This window comes from Neodiprion pinetum, chromosome 7, assembly GCF_021155775.2.
Source record: "Neodiprion pinetum isolate iyNeoPine1 chromosome 7, iyNeoPine1.2, whole genome shotgun sequence".
In the NCBI taxonomy this organism is placed as follows: domain Eukaryota; kingdom Metazoa; phylum Arthropoda; class Insecta; order Hymenoptera; family Diprionidae; genus Neodiprion; species Neodiprion pinetum.
The window spans coordinates 6,606,085-6,632,391 of record NC_060238.1 but is presented as its reverse complement, the minus strand read 5'-3'; the positions used below and the strand labels follow the sequence as shown (position 1 = coordinate 6,632,391).

At 37.9% G+C, this 26,307-nt stretch overlaps 2 protein-coding genes across 4 annotated transcripts in view; both read left to right on the top strand.

The window, feature by feature from the left end:
• shaker (potassium voltage-gated channel protein Shaker) overlaps positions 1-26,307 on the top strand; it is a 261,818-nt gene that overhangs the window by 89,849 nt on the left and 145,662 nt on the right. The window lies entirely within an intron of this gene.
• Positions 7,141-26,229, top strand: LOC138191272 (GATA zinc finger domain-containing protein 7). Of its 2 annotated transcripts, none has more exons than XM_069137892.1 (3): positions 7,141-8,494; positions 18,460-20,822; positions 24,759-26,229. In XM_069137892.1, exons 2-3 carry the CDS (start codon positions 20,422-20,424, stop codon positions 24,817-24,819), a joined length of 462 nt encoding a protein of 153 aa, XP_068993993.1. In that variant the 5' UTR covers positions 7,141-8,494; positions 18,460-20,421; the 3' UTR covers positions 24,820-26,229. The 2 variants fall into 2 exon arrangements, with proteins under 2 accessions (XP_068993993.1, XP_068993992.1); XM_069137891.1 differs by having other exon boundaries at positions 7,141-8,504.

The following is a 26,307-nucleotide window of genomic DNA, read 5'->3' as shown; positions in this document are numbered from 1 at the left end:
GTGGAGATTGAATTCAATATTTTGTAACGCTTCGTTGGCAGGATTTTTCATATTTTAGTTGTTTATTTGTACGAGTATAAGCGGCTGCAAAAAGTAAGTGAATTTTGCGAATTTACATCTCGACAACTGTAAGATTTAAAAACACGTAACTAGAGCTTCATTCGCATATTTTTTTTATCAGAATCATTTAATACGATGCTCAATGTTGTTGACAATAATGTCAACTATTTCACGTTTTGCAGTCCGTACGATATCTCAAAAACGTCTCAACTAATTCACTTTGAATTTGGAGATTTTTTTGGACAGTTTGATATCTTTGCCCAAATTTAACCACATTAAAAAAAAAAAAAAAAAAAATCGAAATGGAGAACGTTTAAAGTTGGAATTGCATATTTCGTTCAAAATTTGTGACTTTTATATTCAATTGACAAAAAATGTATGATGGTAATGAAACAAAAATTCAAATTGAAACCGTGGCAAAGAGGATTAACTATTCAACAATACTTTTTGCAAATATGAAATGAATCGGATGAAGCCGTTTTTAAGAAATCCTAAACAGCACCGCAGAATATGTCACCGAGTGATATTTGTGACGTTATATATTCTCAATAACAATGCTTCGCACATAAAGATTTAAATAATAACTAATTAAATTCTCAAACCTAGCCCATTTTTTAAACCTTCTACTCGTACCTACCCGTCTATACCTTAAAAAATTTCTTCCGATACCAAAAATGACTGATCATTATTACGCAAGCTCGATGATTGATGTTTGTATCCAAAACTACTTCCGAAAGTCACTTTTTCGCAGAATTTAACTCGCTTAAAATAATCGAGGAACATTTTTCTTTGCCAAAATTATCGCTTCTCAATAAAACTTGAAAGTTCACTTAGAATTACGTAAATGCGATAAACACTCTTTACGACGAATAGACATAAGCGGTTCTCCAAAAGAATGTACTTAAAATTCGTTCCAATAAATCGAACAAATGATCATTCGGTAAGCTGCGTTAATTTTGTACTAAATTATTTTTTTTTTTTTCCACTACTACACCAGTATTCCAAAGACAGACGGTTAATCGTCATCCGATGTCTTTCACGTTTCTTTCCCGACGTTCACACGTGTACTTTGCCCCCTTACAAAATCGTTACAATTATGCGAATTGTAACTGGGACAAAGCGCCGGCGATTAGCACGCTGGTAAAAGAACGTAGACCGTACACGAGTCAGCGTTTTGTGCACGCATGTATTTACGGGAAAGTGTAACACTCGGAGGAATTTAGACGGTGAATGTGTGCCAAGATTCCTCTGCATGGCATGTATAATAGGGATCAGCGTTTGAGTGGTTAGCTTCCCTCAAGGACGGACGGCCAAAATTCGGTAATACTTTGCGGACGACTTTTGCGAACTTCACCGTTTTTTTTTTTTTTTGTCGAAATATGTTTTTTTTTTTTTTCTTTTTCTTTTTCTTTCACACTTCGATACCTTTTCGTCCGTTTCACATCTCGGAATGTGTGCATTTTTTACGAACGCAAGACGTATAAATAGATACAACGTATGATTTAGGTAGTTCACGCGCCGTTAATATTAGCTTGAACTTTTGACCCGAGAGTTGTATAATCCGGGCAGAAAATTCGTAAATTTTGACACACTCGAACTTTGGACTGCCCTAAAGTGGTTTAATGACCATCGTGTGAGGTTTGACTCCGAGAGATCCGAGGTTGTAAAAAGCTGAGTAGTTTATACACTGTAAAAATTTATGCTGTTAAAATTGACTAGAATTGTCGTATTTTTATTTTATTTTTTTTTAATCGTCAACTCGGAAGTTTATCATCGGATAGTGTTAGATCGATACTAAATTGTAGTCTATGAGAGCGGTGGCCGCACTCAATAACTCTGGAAAATGATAAAATTTCACGGTTTTGAGAAATTGATTTGATTAGATTAAATCACGTTAGATTGAATCAAAATTTACGAAATTGACGATTAAATGTGTGATTTTAACGATCACATTTTGTCAGGAGTAATTGAGTACGGTATTCATAAAAGTCTATGCGTCATTCTTCTCACGGTGTATGCGGTTGGAAATTTTACGGTTAGGACTTCCAGTTGTAATCTTCAATTACGCAACAGTGTTTATTTTCTTTCTATTTTGTTCTTGTTTTTGTTTGCTTTATTTGACGAGTGCTTCCCACGTACATCGATGCACCAACATCACCATGGTCATATTTTTGGAGGTGGTCCAAATGAATGGATCGAAAAGTGTCTGCGAAAATCGTGGTTCGAGTTGGCCCGAGATTCGGATTGAATGTCGTAATAATTTCAATGATCGAACAAGCGCAAAACAGAACGTTTTTTCTCACGGTATAACAACTTTTGCCACCGATTTACATGCTATTGGATATTCAGTCCAGGACAGAAGGTAGAAAAACACGAGATAGAGTCGCAGCCTTTCAATGCTTCGGGATATTGACACTTCAATTGGGAGAAGCCTGGAAATAGATATATTGTGAATGTCCGGGTAAAATTAGATCTGATCATATTTACATTATTACAATTTCGATCAAACGTTGTCGCAGTACTTTATTCATAGTTCATGACCAAGTGTTTCATTGTACTTTCAACTACAAAAAATATCCACAGTTCCGCAGTTGTGAATTTCGAGATATTATTATAAGACTTCCAATTGAGCCGGAAAGAATGTTGTTTCGAATAAAGGATGGGTGGGGGTCAAATTTCCGAAAGACCAAAAAGTCGACTGGCCGAAAACTTGAAATTTTTAAGATACGAATTCTAAAATAACGAAAGATCAGTGAAACGAAAATTTCACTCTCGATAAATAACTTGAGTGGAATAAATGTTTTACCAAAAAGTCATCTAACCGAGAAAGGTTTTTCAGAATAGTTTCAATCTCGAATGAACAAAGCACAGAATGTGAAGACATAGAATATTGGTATTTATGCATTTGAAAATTGAGAACGGCCAATACTTTGAAGAGCCAATGAAGCGAAACAAAATTTGTCGAAAATAAAAGTTCAAAAGAAGTAAAATTTTGATCCTATAAATGTAGAATGACCGAAATCCCGAAGGGCCAAAGTTCCAAATGACCAACGCTATCTATCAACTGAAACTGGTAGCTAATATGCTTTCGCCATTTTGGCCCTTGTGTTTAAAGGAGATTAGACATTTCGACTTTTCGAGTTCTTGATCTTTCGCTTCGATGAATTTCGCCTTTTTATTTTTCAATAAAAAGTACGACTCTTAAAATTAAACACTCGACCATTCCAGTGTTCGATATTTTTCCCCTTCGTAATCTTGCTTCTTCTTAAGAGTTTTGAATTTTCATTTTTTTATAATCCACCTTTTCCCACGTTTTCAACTTTCGGGATTTCGACCCATCGACCTTTCGGACAATTCTTTCAGACATTTGACCTTCACCCTGAAGGGTGCAGCTGAATGGATGATACTTATTTCCTGCGCCCATTCGAATGGTACATGAGCCTATTAACGCGTATGAAATACCTAGGTTGTTACATTTATACCTGAAACACATTCCCGCGTACTTAAATTCTAGGTGTGCTATTATTGTAGGTTCACGCCAGTGAGTCGCGTGTCAAAGCTAGTCGGGTACTCACACAATGTTACATTGGCACGTATCGGGAACATGTATTGAATTGTTTATACAAGCGTCTGGTGACGCGCATATAATGTCCACGCACTGAGTCCGGCGGTACCTTGCAGCTATTCCCAGAGCGGCCATTACCTCTGTTTCCAAAATATATATCCCGTCCACCCACCAGCAACCGAAACGGATCAGAACCGTAGGATGCGGTGGCACCGTCTGCGGAAAGTCTGAAAAATTTCGAAATATGACTTCGGATCTAGTTCGCAAATAAATGCATTCGTCAATCATAGTCATAGCGTCGTATGCGCGTTCCTCTTCAACTGTCGGCTGCGATCATGTCTCACTGCGGAGAAATGCGTTAGGAACTTCTATACACCGTAATATGATGTCAATCAAGCACTGTCTGATGTTATTCGAACACTAACGTCGATCTCACACTAATCTCAATTTAATTCAACACTGTCTGATTTCAACACAACACTCAATGTTTTACGTAAATCTGACATTATCTGATGCCGACACAACGCTAATACTCAATTTCAATCTAACACTGTCTGATGTCAGTTTAACGCCATTTTGTGATGTCAATCTGACACTATCTGATGTTAACGCAGCACTAATGTTTCACGTCAATCTTACATCAATATTTAATGTCAATCTAACACTAACGAACGCTATCTGATGTCAATACAACACTAATGCTGACGTCGGCTTAGCATTAATATTCAATTTCAATTCAACACTATCTAACACTATCTGATGTCAATTTAACGCTATCTTAGATTTTGTGACGTCAACCCGACACTGTCTCATGTCAACACAATACTAATGTTTCACGTAAATCTGTAATTATCTGATGTCAATCAAGCACTGTCTGATGTTATTCGAACACTAACGTCGATCTCACACCAATCTCAATTTAATTCTGTTCAACACTGTCTGATTTCAACACAACACTTAATGTTTTACGTAAATCTGACATTATCTGATGCCGACACAACGCTTATATTCAATTTCAATCTAACACTGTCTGATGTCAGTTTAACGCCATCTTAGATTTTGTGATGTCAACCTGACACTATCTGATGTTAACGCAGCACTAATGTTTCACGTCAATATTACATCAATATTTAATGTCAATCTAACACTAACGAACGCTATCTGATGTCAATACAACACTAATGCTCACGTCGGCTTGACATTAATATTCAATTTCAATTCAACACTATCCAACACTATCTGATATCAATTCAACGCTATCTTAGATTTTGTGACGTCAACCCGACACTGTCTCATGTCAACACAATACTAATGTTTCACGTAAATCTGTAATTATCTGATGCCAATCAAGCACTGTCTGATGTTATTCGAACACTAACGTCGATCTCACACCAATCTCAATTTAATTCTGTTCAACACTATCTGATTTCAACACAACACTTAATGTTTTACGTAAATCTGACATTATCTGATGCCGACACAACGCTTATATTCAATTTCAATCTAACACTGTCTGATGTCAGTTTAACGCCATCTTAGATTTTGTGATGTCAACCTGACACTATCTGATGTTAACGCAGCACTAATGTTTCACGTCAATATTACATCAATATTTAATGTCAATCTAACACTAACGAACGCTATCTGATGTCAATACAACACTAATGCTCACGTCAGCTTGACATCAATATTCAATGTCAATCGTAGACTACACGATGTCAACATAAATACTTCACGTCAATCTGACACAAACATTTAATTTCGATCCAACACTATCTGATGTCAGTTCAATGTTACCTAAGATTTTGTGATGACAATATGACACTAACATTTATTGTTACTCCTACGCTATATGACGTTGAATTTCCGAACTGCCATTACAAAATTGTTCCATAATAGTAGACTCTGTTCAATTTTGATCAAGTTTAGTACGAACATTTTTTCACAGCGATACGATGTTAAGAAATCGTCGTAAAGCGGAGCTGCGGAAGACAATTTATCCCGAGAGACGGAAACAATTTGGTGGCCGTTAGTACACAAGTCGAATCCACTTTGTAACGACACTGGCTGCGGGGATTTATTTTCACGACATATGCCGCGGCAAGAAAGTGCCTACAGACGTTGAAACGATCTTCACAGTTTCCCATATTTCATTTCGTCTAATGTCGGTAGAAAGAAGGTGACAAACGCGCGTCACTCAATCACCGGCATTTCGCCTTACTCCGTGAAAGCATGTCCTTTGGTGGATGGTTGCGCATCAGACACGCGACGCGAGGGATGGATGGACATGTCCGTGCAGACAGGGCTAAATGGAACGCTGATTGCGCCTCCCTTGTACGTTGAATTAATTTGCACTTCTGCAGTTAGTCGGAGGAAACGTTTTTTTCTATTTTAACAGAGCTAATTTGTAGATGAATTTTCTGCAGTATGTTTTTATTTCGAGCGGATGCAATGTTCCATTGCGAATACCAAAATCAATGAAATTATTGCTTCGAGATTGCAAAAGAAAAATCGATCGAACAAAATATACTTATGAACACGAGATTTTGGTTTTGTTGTAGTAAATTTGAACAAATAATACTTGTTTCGTGATATTGTTAAAATAACGAATGACTCAATTCATTCGGAGGATGGAGATTGGTTGAATCCATAAAATCACGTGACTGATTGTTTACTGCGATTAAATAATATGTTACACATTGTGGATAGAAAATATTTTGTTAAAGTAGCAAATGAGAATCGAATTCTGGTATGAAACCGTTTCGTAAGAGGAACCAAAATATTTTTGTTTCATATGTACAAAATAGTTTAATCAGAATTTTCATTCTTCAGACACACAACGTTTGCTAGGTTAACCCTTTCAGTCATCCAATCCAAGATGACGGATTCAACATTGTGGATGTGAAATCGAAAAAATTATCAAAATTCGATGATTATAGCCGAAAATTGTTACCCGGGGGCTTTTGGGCTTTGCTGATCACGAATCTGAAGTCAGAATTTCATCATTTTTAAATCCAAAATGGCGGATCCAATACGCGGGATGTAAAATGAAAAAAAAAAAAAAAAAACTATCAAAATTCGATGATTCTGGCCGAAAATTGTTACTCTGGAGTTTTTAGGGTTATACGAAGTAACAAAGATCATTTGAAGTTGTAAATAAACTGTAATCCCACTGTGACTGAAAGGGTTGAATACTATCAACCCTCAAACATGTTCACGATAATACGATCGTTATTGTCAAAATTGAAAATTTTTCTAACTCAGAGTAACCGATTGCTCCGTAGTCAATCGAAATTGGATCAGCCATACCGTCATTCGGATTTTGGGAAGTTTCGCAGCTTGGATCAGGGCCTTCCAAAAGTCGAGCACATTCTTGTCTTCGGCTCCGCTTTCGGAGAGAATATGCTCGTCGTTCCGACTCGGCCGATAGGCAGCGACGCTCTCACGATAAGTTCAGTCTTAAATATCGTTCACCCAGATCGAGGCTGCAGTAACCGTTAGGCTTCCACAACGGATTTCGCGACCGTTTATTCCACGAGCCATAATCGCCGTCGACGCTGTTTTGTCAACTTCGTCCTCGTGAAAACGTGACCGAGTTTCCGTCAGTCGGTGCCGAGAAAACTTTGGCATTAATTATATTAAAAACAAAGGTAAATTCAGGATAAAAAGTGCCGACGGATAATTAATTAACATATCCCCGAAAATATATTCAAATATTCCAAGTTTTCTAAACGTCTTCTCTCTTTTTCTCTTCGTACGTTTTGCTCAAAATAACTTATCAGAATTTTTTTGCCGGTGATCCTGACTTAGTTTACGTTGGATCAACTGTTTTATTTATAGAGAAGTGACTTAAACGTTATATGTGTGTAAAGCCGACACGTGGAGTGAGCGAAAAATCGAATGTGCACGAAAGAAGGGAGAGAGTTTTTTTTATCGACTCTCACAAGTTGAATTTGGTGAAAATATTTATCTCAAAGTCTTTCGAGTTCAAAAGTTCTTCATTCGTTTTCACTGAATAAAAACGTTGAAAATTTATTGCAGAACAGAAAGGCATTAGAGTTGCATAATTAAGCCAACGGACCTCATTTTCCGGTCACTCGGCTCAGTTCCGCGAGTATAAAATAATACATCGTAATTTCGGTGCAAAAAGTCAAGATGAAAAACTGCAGTGTTTGCCTTGCGAAGCTAGAAAGCAGGTCGGTTTCTGCATCGCGACATTAGATATCCGGCATAACGTCTTATAGGTATCCTATACGGATCGCGGGTTATATATAACGAGTAGAATGTATTGGCAATTTGCTCACCGGCGCCAAAAAACCAGGCCACGTTAGCTCCTTGAAGCGAAAGACTTCGAGTCGGCCGATATTTCACCCAACTTTGCGTTAAAAAATACGAAATAAAAAAAGGGCCGTAAGAAAAAAGCCCCTTTCTCAGCGATGGCTAATCTAAAGGATGTGAAAACGCTTCGGCAAACCGTCAATTAATTTTCACAGTGTTGTGAAATATTTATTATTAAAAATGTACCAGTGAAAACGTTGATTTTAAATTCGTTGAGTACAAGGCGAACATAGTGAGCAGCTTGAAAAAATAAAATTAAATAAATGAATGAATAAATAAATAAAACACAAAGGAAGAAGAACCGCGCTTCGAGCGTTTTTGGAACATCTCAATACGAAGATCTCAAAAACGAATCCGGCGCGAATATTCTCGATATAATTTTATCAGCATCTGGTTAATCCGGGGCGATGATGGGATAGACTGGTCCAAGGCTTCTGGAAGAGGTGTTAGATCCGCCGCGATGCATGCCGGGATGAGAAGCGCCATGCTGGGATCCCCCAGGGGAGTCCCCCCATCCTCAAACTTCCGCAGGTACGAACAGGTAATGACGATGGCGTTCACTCCTAATAATTCATGAAACAACCGGAAGGATCAAAGACGCGCTAATTCGACGCCCGAAGCGGTTTTTATTCATAGATAAACACCCGGCAGGGAATAGTTGAAATTTTTAAACCTAGACAAAATTTCAACACCTTCCGCGATCGTTGAGAAAATAATAATTAGTCGCGCCTATTGGCGTCGAATGGTTATTCATGTTAGTGCGTGAAGTAAAAAATTAGTATGGTTTTCAATATTGCTGTTTGGTACACTGAGAAAAATGTCATTTGTTACGGTAACTAGAAAAATTGACTAAAACAGGTATCGTTAAAAAAACTGTTTGAATATTGTTGGAATTACGAAAAACGAGGTACGCGTAAACATTTTGCGATATCGTCGATCCTTTTTTGGTTATTGCAACGCAAAATCAGTTTCTGAGGTTTACTCGACTTTTTTAGTTAAATAAGGCTTTGACGTCAATTTATTCTTGCACAAGCATTAAATTTTCGCAACGGTTGCAAGAAAATATGGCAACAGTGATCGTAATGAGAAAGAATAATAACGGATACTAGACTTTCCGGAAACAGCTAGAATACTGATTTTCATTTTCTACCTAGAACTATGTTTTTCTTGACTAAGCGGTAACCGAAACTAAAAATTTCTATCAGTGTAGTCTTATTATTTGAATAGTTAAAACTGTTGAGTCTATTTCCATTTTCATTTAGTTTTAATCCATTTAAACTATTATCGCTATTCCAATAGTGAAAACTAAACTATTTACAATATTATTACTATTCAGACTTGGTGTTGCAAAAGGTTTGAACGGTCAATTGTTTAATTTGTTCTACATGAGTTTGACTTGTAGCTTGTAATAGCGAAATTATGTGGTTTGAAAAAAGTATACATACAATCGTTTGGTTATCGCGTCCATACTTATAAAAAGAAAATACAAATACATGTCTTTCAGTATTTACAGTAACTATATAAACATATCGTTGAATGTGCGAATTTCCCCGATATTATGGTCGATTTCTGTTTTTATTAAACGCAGGAATACAAATTGTAATTCATTTTATCAGCTGTGCTACATTCGCTCAAAATAAGTGCAATTAGCGTTTCATCAACGTTTTAACAAACAATTCTTTACGTCTTTCAACTCCCGTACCTACCCGGGAAAAGTGCTTTAAACAATCATTCAAGTAAGCTCAGCTAATATTTTCAGCCTTGTAGCATTTGTGTTTATCTTTGGGTTATTCGAGCTAAGAACGAAATGTCCAATGCCAATGGGACAAACGCAGTTTATATATAGAGTCTTCGCGTCATCGGCGATGACGAACAAATAATAGGTAGCACAAGGATTTTTAGGTGGGATATATATTATTGGCAAAAAATGTCGTATCGTCATCGAGACAAATACAAAATTGATTTTTTTAAGAAAAAGATGTACCGATAATATAAGACGCTGTAATTTAGACGAGATGAACTTTTTCTCAATGCAATCACAGCCGAGCTTTCGACTATCGTACAGTTATTCAAGATTTCACATTCAATTTTTGAGACATCGTTGTCATTTTCTTTTCTTTTTTTTTCGCATAACTGGACTTCTAGGATTTCAGTCTATAAATAAACAAAGTGTTGAAAATGCCTTATTTTTGCAGAATAAATGTAATTGTTGGAATGTTATGGAGACGAGAAAAGTCGAACTCGATAATCTTGGGTTTTTGGGGTCGCTAAAAACGAATCCGAAGTCCAAATTTCAAAATCCAAGGTTGCGGATCCAGTATGGCGGACTGAAAATACAAAAATTGATCCGATTCACTTTAAATTTCTTACCCGGGGGTTTTCCGGGTCTTTGAAAACAAATCCGATATCAGAATTTAAAAATTCAAGATTTCGGATCCAACATGGCGGACTGAAAATATAAAAATTTTTGAATTTTGAAAATTTTCCAGGTCTGATCTCATTTTTGAACGTGAGAACCCTTATATACTCAGTTTCGATAAATAACAATAAATCGTGAATAACAATTTCAGTTGTTTATGGAAGCGGACATAATTGTTAAATAAAAAAAAGCGACTGATCAAATATCGCTTCCATTACGATTGTTATACAATAAAATATTGCTTTAGTATGCGAGCTTGCAACGCGTGCGAAGAAACTGTTTACCAAACCAGGCAACGGATGGACGATTTGTCACATCTTTTTTAGTTCTTCAGTTCTTCTCGTCATTCCGCAGTTTTTCCCTTGTTCGAATGCTTTCTTTTTTTTTTTTTTTTTTCTTTTTTTGGCGCACTTTTGCGTCAGTTAATAATCGACTTGAAACAGCGGTCTGTATAAGAGTTTGAATTGTGAGCGCCATTCGGCGCATCGCAGCTTGGCTGTATTCTTCTTCCGCAGAAAATCTCATCACAGACGTCTCTATTCTTCATTCGAGTGTTCTCGAGCTCGTCGTTAGACACAAAAGAGCTCGCGGTAAAAGGGACAGATATTTCATTGGAAAGATATATCGACGCCCTTTGTAATCCGCAGAGTCGATTGACGATCGGTAATAAGACTTTCGTTAATATCGACCAATTCTTGCCGTTAAACTACGCCGTCAATTTACTCGCTTGCGGTTTTATCCTTGATGTATTTTACTGCTTCAGTTGTTGCAGAAAATTATTTATGTACCTAGTTAGACTCATTTATTTGCTTCGTTTGAAAATTTTCTTTGAGGTATTTTTTTTTTTTTTTTGTTAGGCGCAATAAAAACCGTACAATCAGAGTCCGACTTTAGATTTCTAACGCACTTTTTTCACAAATATTTTACGCCGAAAAATTTCCGCTGTATTTAGATCAGTGACGATATATCAGTGATCCAGCTATTACCGACCGAGTTACCTTATTCATATCTATCGCTGAATCGATGAACAAATGATCAAGGAAATTTCCTGCATTTCACGGTGTAAAATTAAGGCGTAATAAAATTTTCAGCAAATTCGTCTCTGCTTTGGACAATTACAAGGTGTCTCGGTCGGTAAGATCGTTAAATCACACTGTCACACAGCCTGTGTTAACGAGACTTGCAGAGATCTTATTGTTAGCTCATCGAATATGTTCAGTGATCGGAATAGAAACGACTTGTCAGATGGCGTCCAGTTTTTATCGAAGTAGAATACCGAACGAAATATATTCAGGTTGTTTACAATTAATTGTTAACGAGTCGATATTATTATAACATACAATTTAACAACTTCTACACGCTGAAGCTTCGTGAGTACCGTCGAGTACCGTCTTCGTTGAGACGAACGAAGGTATAATTACTTATTAACGCTAATATCAAACCACGTTTCAAAGGTCATGTCAACGACAAACAAAAGAAAGTCAATTCACCTTTTCCTCAAGCCAAATGTTAGGGATAGGAAAGAACCGCCTAATTACAGGATGACGTAACATTATCAGATAATTATTATGCGTTAAAAATAGTACCGTGCTGCTTTTTTTTCTGTGTTTTTTTGTGTTTTTTTTTTTTACAAGTATCTTGCAATTTTATAATTCGTTTTTATTTTACCTACAGCGTGAATTTTAAAGCACGTGATATTAATACGAGACATTTTGCATCAGCGTTAGATGTATAAATTTATTTTCCCACCCATTAAAAACAAGTCGCACTGTTTACGATCTGAACGTGGAATCGCATGTTCGTATGCAATACGTACATGTATACGTACCAACTCGTGGCGCAAATATTGCGTGCAGTTATCAACGTGCTCGAAAATATCTAAACCAGTTCATACACGTGCATAATTTAGCATGGTGTAAATCGATATCTACTCAACGGGTGAATGGTGCTCCGTTTTTACGCCCTGTAATATAGTTGGCGAGGTTTATTACACTGATTCTGAGGTTACGAAGGATTTTTGTCGAGCCTCAATTATTGAATTCTCACGTTGCAGTTGTCATAAGAATGTAAAAATCTTAACGTTCTCATAGAATTAAATACCTTAACTGAGAGGAATTTTTAGTTCCGGTTACCGCTCAGTCCTTAACTATTTTCATTTTTTACCACAATCGAAAAATATAGTTCTAGGTAGAAAATGGAAATTAGTTTTATAGCTGTTACCGGAAAGTCTAGTATCCGTTACTATTCTTTCTTATTACGATCACTGTTGCTATATTTTAATGCTCGTGCAACAATAAATTGACGTTGAAGCCTTGTTTAACTAAAAAAAAGTAGAGTAAACCTCACAAACTGATTTTGCGTTGCAATTACCAAAAAAGGATCGACAATATCGCAAAATGGTTACGCGTACCTCGTTTTTCGTCTTTCCAACAATAAACGGTGCAACTTATAAACTATCTAAACAGAGATTCTTATAGGAAATTCCACGCTCTATAAAAAAGTACCGAGATAGAATTTTCCTAACTCTAACTGATTAAAAAATATTCAAGATGACTCAATATGCAAATGTCTCTTGATCGGTTAGAGTCAAGAAAATTCTGTTTCGGTACTTTTTTTACAGAGCGTAAAATTTCCTATAAGAATCTGTATTTAGACAGTTAAAATATATACAGAGGTAGAAAAAATGAAAAAAATTTCCACATTTTTTTACGTGTTCTTTAAATGAAAAGTGCAGGAAAAAAAAATAGGCACCTCCAAATATCAATATCAAGAGCTCATATTTCCCTAAAATATTCTATTTGAGATGCTCTACCGAATTTTTGATGCGTGTTTCCAAAAAATATAAATAAAAAATAAATAAAACATATATACTTCTTTCTTTCTTCCACACTCTAAGGTGTCTCTATAATCCGTCGAGGTAGATCAGCTCACTCCTGGTAATTTGAAATACCGGAACAGCATCGATCGCGCCATCTGTCGTCGGGTATGAGAAGCCGATAGTTGAGGGTATAAACCATTTCGTGCCCTCTCTTGAATATCCTCAGCGACACGACGACGCGGACGACAAGCCTTAAGCAAACGTAAATTTATGCGCATTCACAATGAACATTTCCTCCTAGTTGCTGCAAATTTCCTATCTAGAATCGACCTAATTTCAGCTACAATTGGTTTAATCACTTCTGATCTACGGGCGACCATCGTTTCGGATTTGAAACGTTCAACTCCGAGTTTCGTAGATAACGGAAGTGAGGCTATTGATACTAAGTAACGGATTGATACTAATTGTCGCCTGTATGTTTTCTTAGCGTACACTGAGAAAAGTTTCACATGTTGTAGTAACTAGAAAAATTCAGTAAAACTGGTATCGTTGAAAGAAAAAAAAAAAATGTTTGAATATTGTTGCAATTACGAAAAACAATTTATTGTTGCACAAGCATTAAATTTTCGCAACAGTTGCAAGAAAATATAGCAACAGTGATCGTAATGATAAAGAATAGTAACTGATACTAGACTTTCCGGTAACAGGTAGAAGACTAATTTTCATTTTCTACCTGGAACTATATTTTTCGATTACGGTAAAAATGAAAATAGTTAAGGACTGAGCGATAACCGGAACTAAAAATTTCTCTCAGCGTAGGAACGCGTAATGCGTGTGTTCGGTTTATAGCTCGACGAATTGATTAACTGGATATGTAGAGATATTATACCAAGATTTTTGGATCAATTATTGTACGATCATAATTTTTACGCGGACTTTACCAGCAATCGACCAGCGTTAAGCTTCTCAGGAATTTTTGACGAAATCACTTGAATCGTTAAGTATTCGAATTCATTCGCTTACGGATTGAACCATACATTTTTACTATCCGGCGAATCTTGCATTTTTTCGATGCGATAACGTGAGTTCTCTGAAGTTGTAAACAATTTTGCTGTTCCGTTTGAAATTTGTCAGTTTCGAGACTTTTTTTCTACTCCGAAGATATTCTTTCCATTGAGTCCAACTTGTTTGACTCCTTTAAATACTTTCTTTCAATTCAAGTTGCGCGTGATGTCTAGAAACGTTTCTAAAAGTATCGGGAAAATTTTCTAAAAGTATCGGAATATTTTTACGACGAACAGATTAGAGTATTAAACCATAACCGTTAAACGCGAGAACTGCACCCGAATTAATTATAAGCATAATATACAATCCAATTTAATTAGTCCAACAGACTAACTCTGACTACTTTAAAACGTGCCAAGTGGTGGAAAACAATAATACATAATCTTGCTTTGTCTGAAATACACTTAAGCTACGGTCGGATTGTATATTTGGTTGAGTGTAAATTTTATTGAGAGGAAACGAATGTTTACCTCGTCGTTGAAAGATGTAGTATATATATACTTACACTTCGTGGAAATAAACATTTATCTGATGAACAAAAATTTTTATGTCGATTCGAGTGAATAGATCCGTTACGGAATATATATTAGAATTTTCGGGAAAAAGTTATGTAATGAAAAAGCTCACGGTTCCGTGTGAGGAAAAATCCTGCAATTTTTAATCCGTTTCACGTCTTGATTAATCGGAGTACCAGCATGGAATTAAAATGATAGTATTGATTTTCGGATCGATTCAAGAGAATTAAATTATAGGATTCTGAGGCCGAGATTTTTTACCTCGAGCAAGTATTTTTCTCTAATATTTCCACTTGATTTACATCTTTCATTCACGGTGGGACGCTCAGCGTCATTTATTTATCGAACTACTTTTTTGGTGACAAATGACGAGTTTTTTGGTTCCACATGGTCGCTGAAATACTTCCAAATCTAAAAAAAAGACGATATTTATTTATTTATTTATTGAAAAAATATCACATATAAACGAATGGTCTAAATTTGTACTTTTCCACGAACATAAGTATTTTCTGCTAATTTACCATGAAAATCCGCATGTCAATTTTTACACAAATTCGATAGACGATAAAAAGAATTTCTTCTAGTTCGTTATTGTTTGTCTGCTATATTGGATCCGCCATTTTGATTTTCGAATTCCGAGTTGAGATTCGTAATGAGTCACCCCATAAGCCATGTACCGTAAAGTTTTATCAAAATCAAACAACCATTTAAATTTACGATCGCCATATTGAAACCGCCATTTTGAATTTTCGAATTTCGAGTTCAGATTCGTAATCATTGACCCCAAAGTCCCATGAATGCAAAAATTGAAGTGAATCGCATGCAAGGAAAAATGAATTCGTGAAAGGGTCAACCTCCTAAGTGAGTTCGAATTAAAGAGGCCATTCCTAAAAAAAAAAAACAATCATACTTCACGATGGGTACATAATTTAAAAATTCTCAACACTATGTGTACAATTACAGTCAACGAATCGTTTCGAAATGAATTTTAGATTCCACCAAGGAATGAAAAAAATATTATAATCGTTGCGGAAGAACTTCAACAATAGGACTGAAAGACGAGTTCACAAGTTACGTAACTAATGCATGTAGTGCAAGGGGTTATGGAACGGTAAAATACAACTCATACCTAGCCGTTCCCCCATGCGCAAAAATAGTTTCGTACCGTTGACCCCGCGGGTTGTGAGACTTCGATCATCGCCTGCGAATAATGGCAGACTGTTGCTACACGAACACACAAGCAGCCGTTTCCTCTTCGGTATCGAGGAATGGAAATATTGTCACGGTCCGATAGAGATCGAGGGATTATTGTATCGTTTTTCACCCTCGGGTGTCAACTTGTCGCTCGATTCACTTATTCACATGCAGTGAGAAAAATTTCATTTGTTACGGTAACTAGAAAATTCAGTAAAACAGGTATCGTTCAAAAAAAACTGTTTGAATATTGTTGGAATTACGAAAAACGAGGTACGCGTAACAATTTTGCGCTATTGTCGATCCTTTTTTGGTTATTGCAGCGCAAAATCAGTTTGTGAGGTTTACTCTACCTTTTTTTTTGTTAAATAACGTTTTAACGTTAATTTATTGCTGCACAAGCGTTAAATTTTCGGACAAGTTGCAAGAAAATATAGTAACAGTGATCGTAATGAGAAAGAATAGTAAGGGATACTAGACTTTCCGGTAACTATATTTTTCGATTTTGGTAAAAAATGAAAATATTTCAGGACTGAGCGTTAACCGGAACTAAAAATTTCTCTCAGTGTGGTACAATATCGTTCGTTTTTACGGGAATAACCGTCGTTTTGACGGAATAAAAATTTTCCCTCGTGGCTGTAGTATGTTTTGGTTTTGTATTTGATTCTGCGTAGGGTAATTTTGAAGCTGTTTGAAAAAAAAATTTTTCGAAGTTTCTGGGTAATTGCTGTTTCAGAAACTTTGAGTCGATCGTACGTAGATTCTTTCATGAAAAACTGCATCCGTGACGTTAAAGTCGAGAAATGTGGAAGTTGAAACGGAACTGGGAAAACGTTGACATTTTTCAAAAATAAAAGGCCAGCCTGCAACGTTCGCGGATTTCTCGGGCCCTTTGAACAGCCCGTTTTTTGAATTTTTCATCCCGACAGTATCAGGGTGCGTAAGAAGACGGTACGCGCTTTGGAAAAGGGATGTCTTTGAAAAAACGGCGCGTCTCAAGAGAATCTTCTTATCGCGTAGTCACATTACAGCGGTTCACCGGTCGTTTCAGGTATATTCGGGTGAAGAAAGTCTTGAACCTCTTGTTGCAGGCGGCTCAGTCAAAGTAAAGTAAAAACGATGGCGGTAAGTGGCGGTCCCGCATCGTACATCCGAGGTCTTTCCGAGAAGCTTTATAAGATGAATATTCTAAAGGGCCACAACCCGGGGCTAGTCCCGCTTTGTATAGGTACAGAATACAATTTCCGGGCTGGATTATGCGTAAGAATAAGGTTTCCGGTCGGGGCTTCTCGAAGCAAGAATTCTCGGAAAATCTCGCCTTACTTGAGACGAGAAAAATACGTCGAAAAATTGACAAATTGCGTTTTTATTGTATGTAAGTTTAATTTAAACATTGTTTTTGTCGAGATACTTTTGTGACGGTGTGATTAATATTCTTACTTACCTCACGGTGAAAAATTTCATTTGTCATAGTGACTAGAAAAATTCAGTAGAACAGGTATCGTCAAAAAAACTGTTCGAATATTCTTGGAATTACGAAAAACGAGGAAAATAGTTAAGGACTGAAGCAAGATGCGTATTTAAAGTACCTACTTTTTAATGAAAAGACAGATGAAAAGTTTTGTTACGGGATGGAGGATTGTCATCGTGACCATCGGTGAGCGGTGATGTTATTACGACCTATTTCGGGTTCGTAACCCGTCGGCTACGCGCACGTAAGAAGGATAAAAGGAAATGAGAGGAACTTGTATCGAGGAGTTGAATGTTTAAGGTCTTATCGGACGGATATTCCCAACCGAAAGTAAGTCTCGGTAGGAATATTGAACACTTCGCGATGAGATAAAAATCTGAAAACAATCAATCATGACCAAGTTGATGAGATAATTCGTTTTGAATAATAACGGTGCCCAAAAGTTGTTGATTCATTGTTGAAACAGAAATATGTGCAACAAGATTCCAGTGAAAATTTTTTTATATCACATAAAATGAATTTATTAATTTTTCTGAACAGTTTTGAATTTTTTTTTCTCTTGAATTTTCGGTGTTTTCGAATAATTCCGTGTTCCAAACTTTTCTAACGCTCTATTCATGAAACTATTCGTTGCATGCCTCTAAAACTTTTTCAGTCTAATGTACAACCATCTGCGAAAACATATCTAAAAATTCAGGACCTTCGATCCATTTTTCTAAATTATTCTAATCATCGAAAACGGATTTTTCAAAATAGCCGAAAATTTCCAAAAATTTCATAGGTATTCAGAAAAATCAAAGAATTCATTTCATATGGAATTAAAAACGTGTCGCTAGAGATTTATTACACAAATTTTTGGCATTGCTTATTAATCAAAACGAATTATCTTATCAACTTGGTTACGATTGATTTTCATCCCATCGAGAAGTGTTCAATATTCTCACCGAGACTAACTTTTGGTTGAGAATATCCGTTCAATAATACCATAAGTATATAATTGATTTATTATCAAAGATATGGAGAGTACAGTGAAAAGAGGTGGAGGAGGGCAAAGAGAAGAGAGATGAATTTAGACGTTGGCAAAATGGAAGACGACTCGAGAGTGACTTTATGGGAGGGGAGGATGCAAGGTGAATAGTGACTGTAAGACTGTGGGAAAAGAATGTGTAACAGTTTTATAGAAAGATATTAAAAGTTTAATTTAGCCAGTTTTGTTAAAAAAATGTGTAAGTAATTAAAATTTGAATATAAAAAAGACTGAATAAATAGTAAATGTTAATGATTGTAAATAAGCTTAATTTTATTTTGGACTTACACGAACAATTTTATAACTATTTGAAAAGTTTAAAAAATTTTTCGACAATTCTTAGTCGATGATATTCTAGTCCCGAGAAACAAAGACAAGTCAAGAAATCAGAAGACTTAGTTTCCTCTTCCTTATCCGTCTTCTTCATGCTCCGCATCCGCTGTATTGACGCCGTTGACAGTGTCGCGTGTAAGTTCCCGACACGAACGTGAATCGTCGAACGTGCGTGTACGGTTTATAAAAAACAGAGGGGCGAAGCGCTCGGTTCCGGAGCCAGGGTCACCAGCGGCGACCGACCGCCTCCTGTTTCCCCACATATACGGGGATCATTGGGGTGGATTTAGCGGTGGATTCGCCGGGGAACGTCGAGCACACGCGAGGGGTTGCAAAGCGGGCCGAGATAATCTCCGTCGGCGTCGACGGTGGCGGAGAACCGCGGAGTCGGCCCATAAGCCGCAGTCATACCCCAGCCGCCGGCGCACCAGGTGCTTATCCGTCTCGAGTCCCGTCGCAGAGGTGAAAATAAAAGAACGGTTTCGCCGGTAGTCGTCGGGCATTCGTGTCGGGGAGGGAAAAACCGATCGGAACGCGTTCGGAACGCGTCGCGCAACGACATCTGCCGAATATCAAGCCGGACGAAAGTCCTGCGAATCAACGCTCCACCGGATTAATCGGTCCGACTGCCCACCAGCGCCACCCTGCATCCTCGACCGCCGAATAGACGGGCACCTCGGACTGATTCAGCCAGTTTCATCGTCCGCCGTGTGACGTCGCTGGCGTTGCTGCCTCTCTCATCGAACATTCGACGTCTATCGAACTACTTCGATACCGACCCTCATCGAGCTTCGACCCGTAATCAAAGTTTCATCCCGAATTCAAAAGATTGTACGATTGCACCGGTGATGGTTCAAGAAAGCGACGCTCCACGTGGATATTGTAATAATAATAATAATAATAACAATAATTCGTTAGGCTTCGAAAATTTGATCGGTGATCTACGTCACAGTGCAGTTCAACTGATCGTTGGAAAAATTGAGAATAAATAAATAAATAAACAAATAAGCGAAACAAGTTGGAGGTTTTAAGAATTGCGGAAGAATCGAGGAACAGATTCTTCGTCAACGGCAGCAGCAGGTCGCTGACAGCAAGGGGGTTGAAAGGAAGAACCATTCGCGGTATTGACCTCACTCGCGCACCCTCGTCGCGACTACGCCATCGCGATAGCCACGCGCCACAAGGACTAGACGCCCTCTCTCGACGTCGAACCGAGGGCAGTAAACTGCGGGTGCGTGAACGAGCCGGGAGACGGACGGACGCCGCCGTCGTCGACGCGGCCCCAGACCGCGGGGCGCGATTCTCCATCCCTCGAGGAATAAATCCGGCGCCAATTGACGGAGGGAAGATAAATCGAGACAAAATAAAGACACACGGAGGGTGGATCGTAAAATGGTATAAATATCGAGGGAAGGGGGTCCGGATTACAAGGTTGTACGAGAAAGTCTCAACTAGTTAGACACTGTGTCGACGATAAGTACAGCATACCTATAGGAACGAGGTTGCAGATAAAGAAGAGGAGGAACGAGAGCGTTCCGAAGGGACAAAGATACGCGGATAGGGGAAGGAAAGGGGGGTAGGGGAAGGGAAAGGATCTGGGAAAAGCACAGGGTTGAATGGGTGGGCCGGGCGCCGGGCGGGCGACGAGGCAGGAGTTGAACATCGTGCCACACCACGTCGGCCACGGGGAGCGAGTCCTGGTGATCGGCGAGTCGCCAGCAACCGCGTGCCGCTGCTGCCCCCCGGCGACGACGCCGCCACCGGTGACCGCGTTGCCCTCGCCACCGCCACTGGCATTGCTCCACATATACGGGATCAGCAGCAGCAGCAACAACAACAACAACAACAACAACAACAAAAACAACAACAACAACAATAACAACAACGCCGAGGCGACGGTAGAGGAAACGGCCAAGGCGGCCATGTCATCACCCCCCAAGCATCGACGGGGTTTCGATCCCAACGACGCCACGGCCAACGACTTCCGGAGGTACAGACGGGTCAAGACACGACAGAGGTGAGCTTTTCACAACCTCAAAGGCACCTAACGACCTCGGCTGTTAAACTCGTACACTTTTTTCATCACAGAGATTGTGAACGTCGATCGGTGTTGTGAATGTTATTGTTATTGTTTCATACTTTAAGGTGATTCATCAGCTTGAGTCAGTACTTTTGTAATTAATTCCATAGGCGATTAAAACGAACATTGGGTGTCAATAAGATTTGTCTACTCGTGAGGTGAGAGAATTTCTTTTGAATCATCCGAAAAAAATGTTTACGTCACAAGCGATAGCTTGAATGATGAATTTTTTTTTCAATTCAAAGTGTTTTTAAATTGAGAAATATGCATCAGATTCGATCGATTTCAATCTACCTTGGGGCTTATTTTTTTTTTTTAGCCAAATATTTTCCACAATTTCAGTGTGGAAATGAATTTCTTTTTTTTCTAATCTATTGAATACTGGTATTTGCTGATCCAAATTGCCGTTCATTCAATCTTAGGATATTCAATATTGGACAGCAAAACATTGTAAAAGAATTGTGTCGCCATGAATTTGTGGAAAATACGATAGTTGACTGAACTCAATGAGCCAATGTAGAATGAAATCGTCGAATATAATGGATTCTTCCTAATTTTAAAATACTTTGAAATGAAAAATTCATATCTAAGCTATTGCTTATAGATTGAAGTTTTTATTTTTTTATTTGGGAGACTTAAAGGAAATTCTCTTAGCTCACGAGTAGATAAATGTCATTAATATCCAATATGCGATTACTGCCTATGGATTTAATTAGAAAAGTACTGATTCAAGTCTATGAACTACCTCATATAAGCGGATGGTCTCGCAATCGTGCGATGGGTTCAGATTGTGATGTTGATATTCGTAAGTTATTGATGTGACGACGCGTTTGTAGGAAAACACGTTTTTCAACAACTATAGGGTTGTCTGATGTCCAGTCAACGGTAATACCTATGGTATCAAGGTATTTACTTTACTTCGCAAAGTCGGATACTTCAAAATTATTCCAATGTTGCGAAATAGTGACTTTTTTCGTTAATGTTACACCAATTTTAACCTCGTGTCAAACTTACAACGCATCCCTGGTGAAAATTATCATTGCTAATACACAGATTTTTTTTTATCCGGTTTGATTAATTTTTTTTTCGAAGAAGTACCACAACATTTGAATAGATATTTTTGTAAACATTCCGATTAATTACTTTGTAATATGTCTCTTATGTATGCGGAAAGTGATTTGTTGATCGTTGAAAACTTCTCATATTTTACGGATTCCATCCAACCTTCCAAAGTAGGTTTCAAATTTAATCTACTTCACTAAATCAATCCTTTTTGATTTTGGCCAAAGTGAATCATGTTAATATTTTTTAGTTACGACCGAGACAAAAGTAATAATTTTGGAACTTCAATAAGATGTTTTATTCACCGTAGGATATTGAAATGCAAGTAAAAAGAAAAGAGAATGATGTTCAGAGATGCAGATAAACCATATAGTTTTTCCAAATAACTCACAACTTTTCACAAAAATCTGGAAAGTGAACAAAATATGCTGTGAACAGACCTGCACTTTTTCTTTAAATGATCATAATACGAAAATTTTGAGAGAAATATTTTCGTCACGGATGTGCCGTTTCACATTCGTTCCTTACTGTCGTCTGAACCCATTTCCAGAAATTTCGGAGTGTTATATTCAACACTTTCCTAACTCTTTGAAACTGAAACCTTACTCCTGTTTTGCATCAGAGATAAAGGGACGGAGACCCTTTTCCAAAGTCTAAGCGGCGCAAAGTAGCGTTGGGTCCTGGATTGTGTACCTGACGGTAGAGTTTCTTCGTAACCCTTAAACAGTGTCAAATTTGATACCGGGCTTTCCACACTGCGAGACCATCCACCCATTACACGAAATTCGTCTGACACGTACACGTGAACACTGTTATACATTTTCCCCCCTGTACATCGAGTAAGACACGTGCCAGTGCTTCCTTATCCTTCCTTGTCGACCTTGAGTATGTGTGTGATTCAGGTCACGTTTCACCGTCTTACCATCTGTTCATCACATCATCCCTTGACGTAATTGATTTCCTGTCTTTTTCACTTTTCTTCAATCGATAATTATTGGATTTGTATTTATTCTTTCATGATGGAGTGCGCACACGTGTCCGAGGTAGATTCTTTAACCATGTCTAACTTGGATAGTTATCGGAGAAGATTGGCCTTGTGAAAATATCGTCACAGATGAAAAACAAAAACAATATATTAAATTCACTTGTGCTCATTATTATTCATGTTATTCATGCGACGTACAAGTTTTACGGTTTCCAAAACCGGGTTGAACTAATTATCGATTGATCGGTAACTTCAGATTCGAAACAAGTCGATGTGCGTAAAAAATTTTATTGCGGAATATCCTCGGTATTACGGTGATCAATTTTGACGTGTCTTCTAGATCCGAATACCGATTTTTAGATTCTTATAAATTGATCAAAATTAAGGTATCATGGAGATTATTATATAATTCAGATCAAAAAATATAAACACTATCTTAGAATGTATTTTCGGCAAACGATCCAGGCTGTTTAAGCACAGAGTTCTAGTATTTCCAATAGGAAGTCTCAAATACCTGTTAGTAAAATCAGAAATTGATACCGAAAGCTGTTCAAGAAATCTTTTAATAGTATTGGAAATGACTTGAGGCCAATTATCATATCATAAACTGAAATGGTCAACGTCATTGCCTAGTGGGCATCCCCTTGGTTTGAAAAAGGCGTGTACATGAAGTTTTCATCAGTCAAATCCGACGGAAAGATTAAGTAATCAAAACGAATATAGGCCAGCACAAAATTTAACCTCAATCCAATTTACCAAGATTTGTTGATCGCCAAGAGCTTGTTGTCGAAACTCTGAAAAAGTAACAAACTGTAGCTTTTGGTACATGAAAAGTAAAGAAGTAATTCTAGTTTGTTTGGTTCGATCAAAGGTACAGGCGTGCAGAGAAATATTTGAATAAGTCGATAAAAAAAAAAAAATAGTCCAAGCACAGTCGTATCTCGATTTATATGGTGAATTATGAGACTTTATGACTAGAGATGATTCGTCACTTGAAGATCCCGTCGAACTTCCAACTCCCACACGGCATACTTCATCTATCAGAGGTCCATACAGGGCCCATATACATGGTGGACATCTAATCAATATTTACAGAAATCCACAACATCTATGGTCAGATTAAAGTCGGTGCTGGATATCCATTGTATGTCTATGAATATCCATGCACATAAGTGGATGTACTATAGATAACCACCAGGCGCCGAATGATCGCTTTCCTCTCTCACCACAAAAAATAGATCTAAATTAAACAAACCCCCAGCAATTCACCCCTTTCGTTCACTTCGAATTTCATCTGATATATACGTACTTGGTCGTTCTTGAGTGCCTAGTCTATATTGCCTAGGTTATGGACTTTATGTTTGAGGGAGAACAAAATGTGCACACGATAGTTTCTAATATTTTTCATGATACGTCCGTGAGAGGTGAATGTTACATGTAGGTAAGGATCAAGGTGCACATGAATGATGGTTGGAAAGGACGACCTTTGGAGGTCCAAATTTTTTCCCCACAAAAGCTATGAGATCTCGTAACAGATATCTGTGTGAATATCCAGTAGAGTTCTGCTAGACTGATAACAAACCTACATTTGGATCTCTAATAGAGCTCTATGGTAATCCATTGCGGTTGAAATGGATGTCTAATAGAGGTATCGCATATCCATCACGGTGGTCCGTGGTACGTCTAATAGAGGTAAATGTTCCGTGTGGGCTCGGTGTAAACGTGAACGTGGGTGATCCCGATCCTCCTCCCAAATCTTTAAATAGTTAGCCTCGAGCCAAGACGTACCTTAACTCACTCGCTTTATCTGTACGCAATGTTCACAGAGCCATTCCATGTCCTCTGCGATCATCCCGAGAGTGCGTTCCTCGGATCCCACCGGGTTGAGCCGGCAACCCGGAAAACCACCCCGCCCTGAACACACGCAGCACATGGCCACATTGCAGCCACCGCAGGCACGGCACAGGCATATAACAAAGCACCACTACTTCGCACCGTGACACACTCGCTTGCATTGTTTGATGTTGGACCACTGGTTGGCTGGTTGAGCTGCTTTGCGCGGTCAAGTGTCAAACCCTGACCTACGACGTCACGGCTTACTCCGACGCAGTCGATGTCGATGTCTTTGCCGCTTCGCAGAGCTTCTGACGCTGGACCTTGAGCTATCTAACGACTGCTACTGGCTGGAGAAGAAACGCTTTTGACGTGAACGGTGATGGCTTCAAAGGCTGGCCATACTCAAGGATCTTCCCGACACTCTCCTGCTATTGCAATGTCTGAAACATGACAGTTTAATGGATTGAGATGGACGCTTGATTGGTGCTGACCTTACGCACTTATGCTTACGATGCTTTTTACTTTATCGTATTACATTTATACACATTGTTATTGTAATATTCAATCTTTACCCAATTCCCTGAGGTTATTCATTTTTAGATTTTTCAACAAATATTTTGCATATATAATGTTTACGTCGTGACCCTCGAATAATGAAATTCAAGTGCGATACCAGTCATCGTATACAAAATTGATTAAAATCAACTCGTCTGTAGGTTCTAAATAAAATTTCGTTCACCCAACTTATAAAGAATTGTTATATTATTAATAATATTGCAATAATCTCAGAATTGAAACACGTGTTGTTTGTAATCGATGCAATGGATGATAAGCACTTGTCAAATTCTGCGATAACTCAATGATCGATCATATCTAGCGATCTTATTCGTTTTTACGACAAAAACAAAGTATTTTGTAAACCCTATGAGAGATACGCATCAGACTAGCGGTATTATCGAAACTGTAAAAGTACACGAAAAAGCAGGTCTCGAGTAGTGAGAGTTTTGGATCTCGTCTTGAATAAGCTCCATAAAATTGAAAATGCTTTGGCGGCAGAAAATATAATATTCTAAATTTTTGAGGAAATATCCTATTCACATCATATAAGAGAATTGAATAAATCCATACAAATTTTCTAAATGACTGTTGACTTGTTTCCTCATAATTTGTCATTACTGCATCATTTTCTCTCGATCACTTTCTCGAAAATAAACTGAACTTCCGGCGATCATATACTCAGAAAAAGGTGCGTGATTCTATTTCACGATAACGTTCGTGACTGGAAAATTCTGGGGTAGACGTAATTACACCCATCGAAATATCGAAATGACGCGTTCATGCTTGAGGTGACAAATAACCATGTCAGCCAGGGTTCGAGTATTCACTCTTGGTTCACTCAGTGTATCCAAATGAGCACGTATTTCCTACGTTGTTTGTTTGTTTTTTTTTTTTTTTTCAAATTTAAGTGGCGTTGCTTTCTCGATGGCGAGCACACGTATATCAATGCAAAAATGTATGCAGTTTTACTTGATGGAATGT

What these genes read in the sequence shown, in the direction of transcription:
- LOC138191272 (XM_069137892.1), top strand. Translation starts at nt 20,422, where the DNA reads ATGGGTGGGCCGGGCGCCGGGCGGGCGACGAGGCAGGAGTTGAACATC. An exon ending in CGGGTCAAGACACGACAGAG is followed by an intron (nt 20,823 to 24,758) that starts GTGAGCTTTTCA and finishes CAATGTTCACAG; the next exon opens with AGCCATTCCATGTCCTCTGC.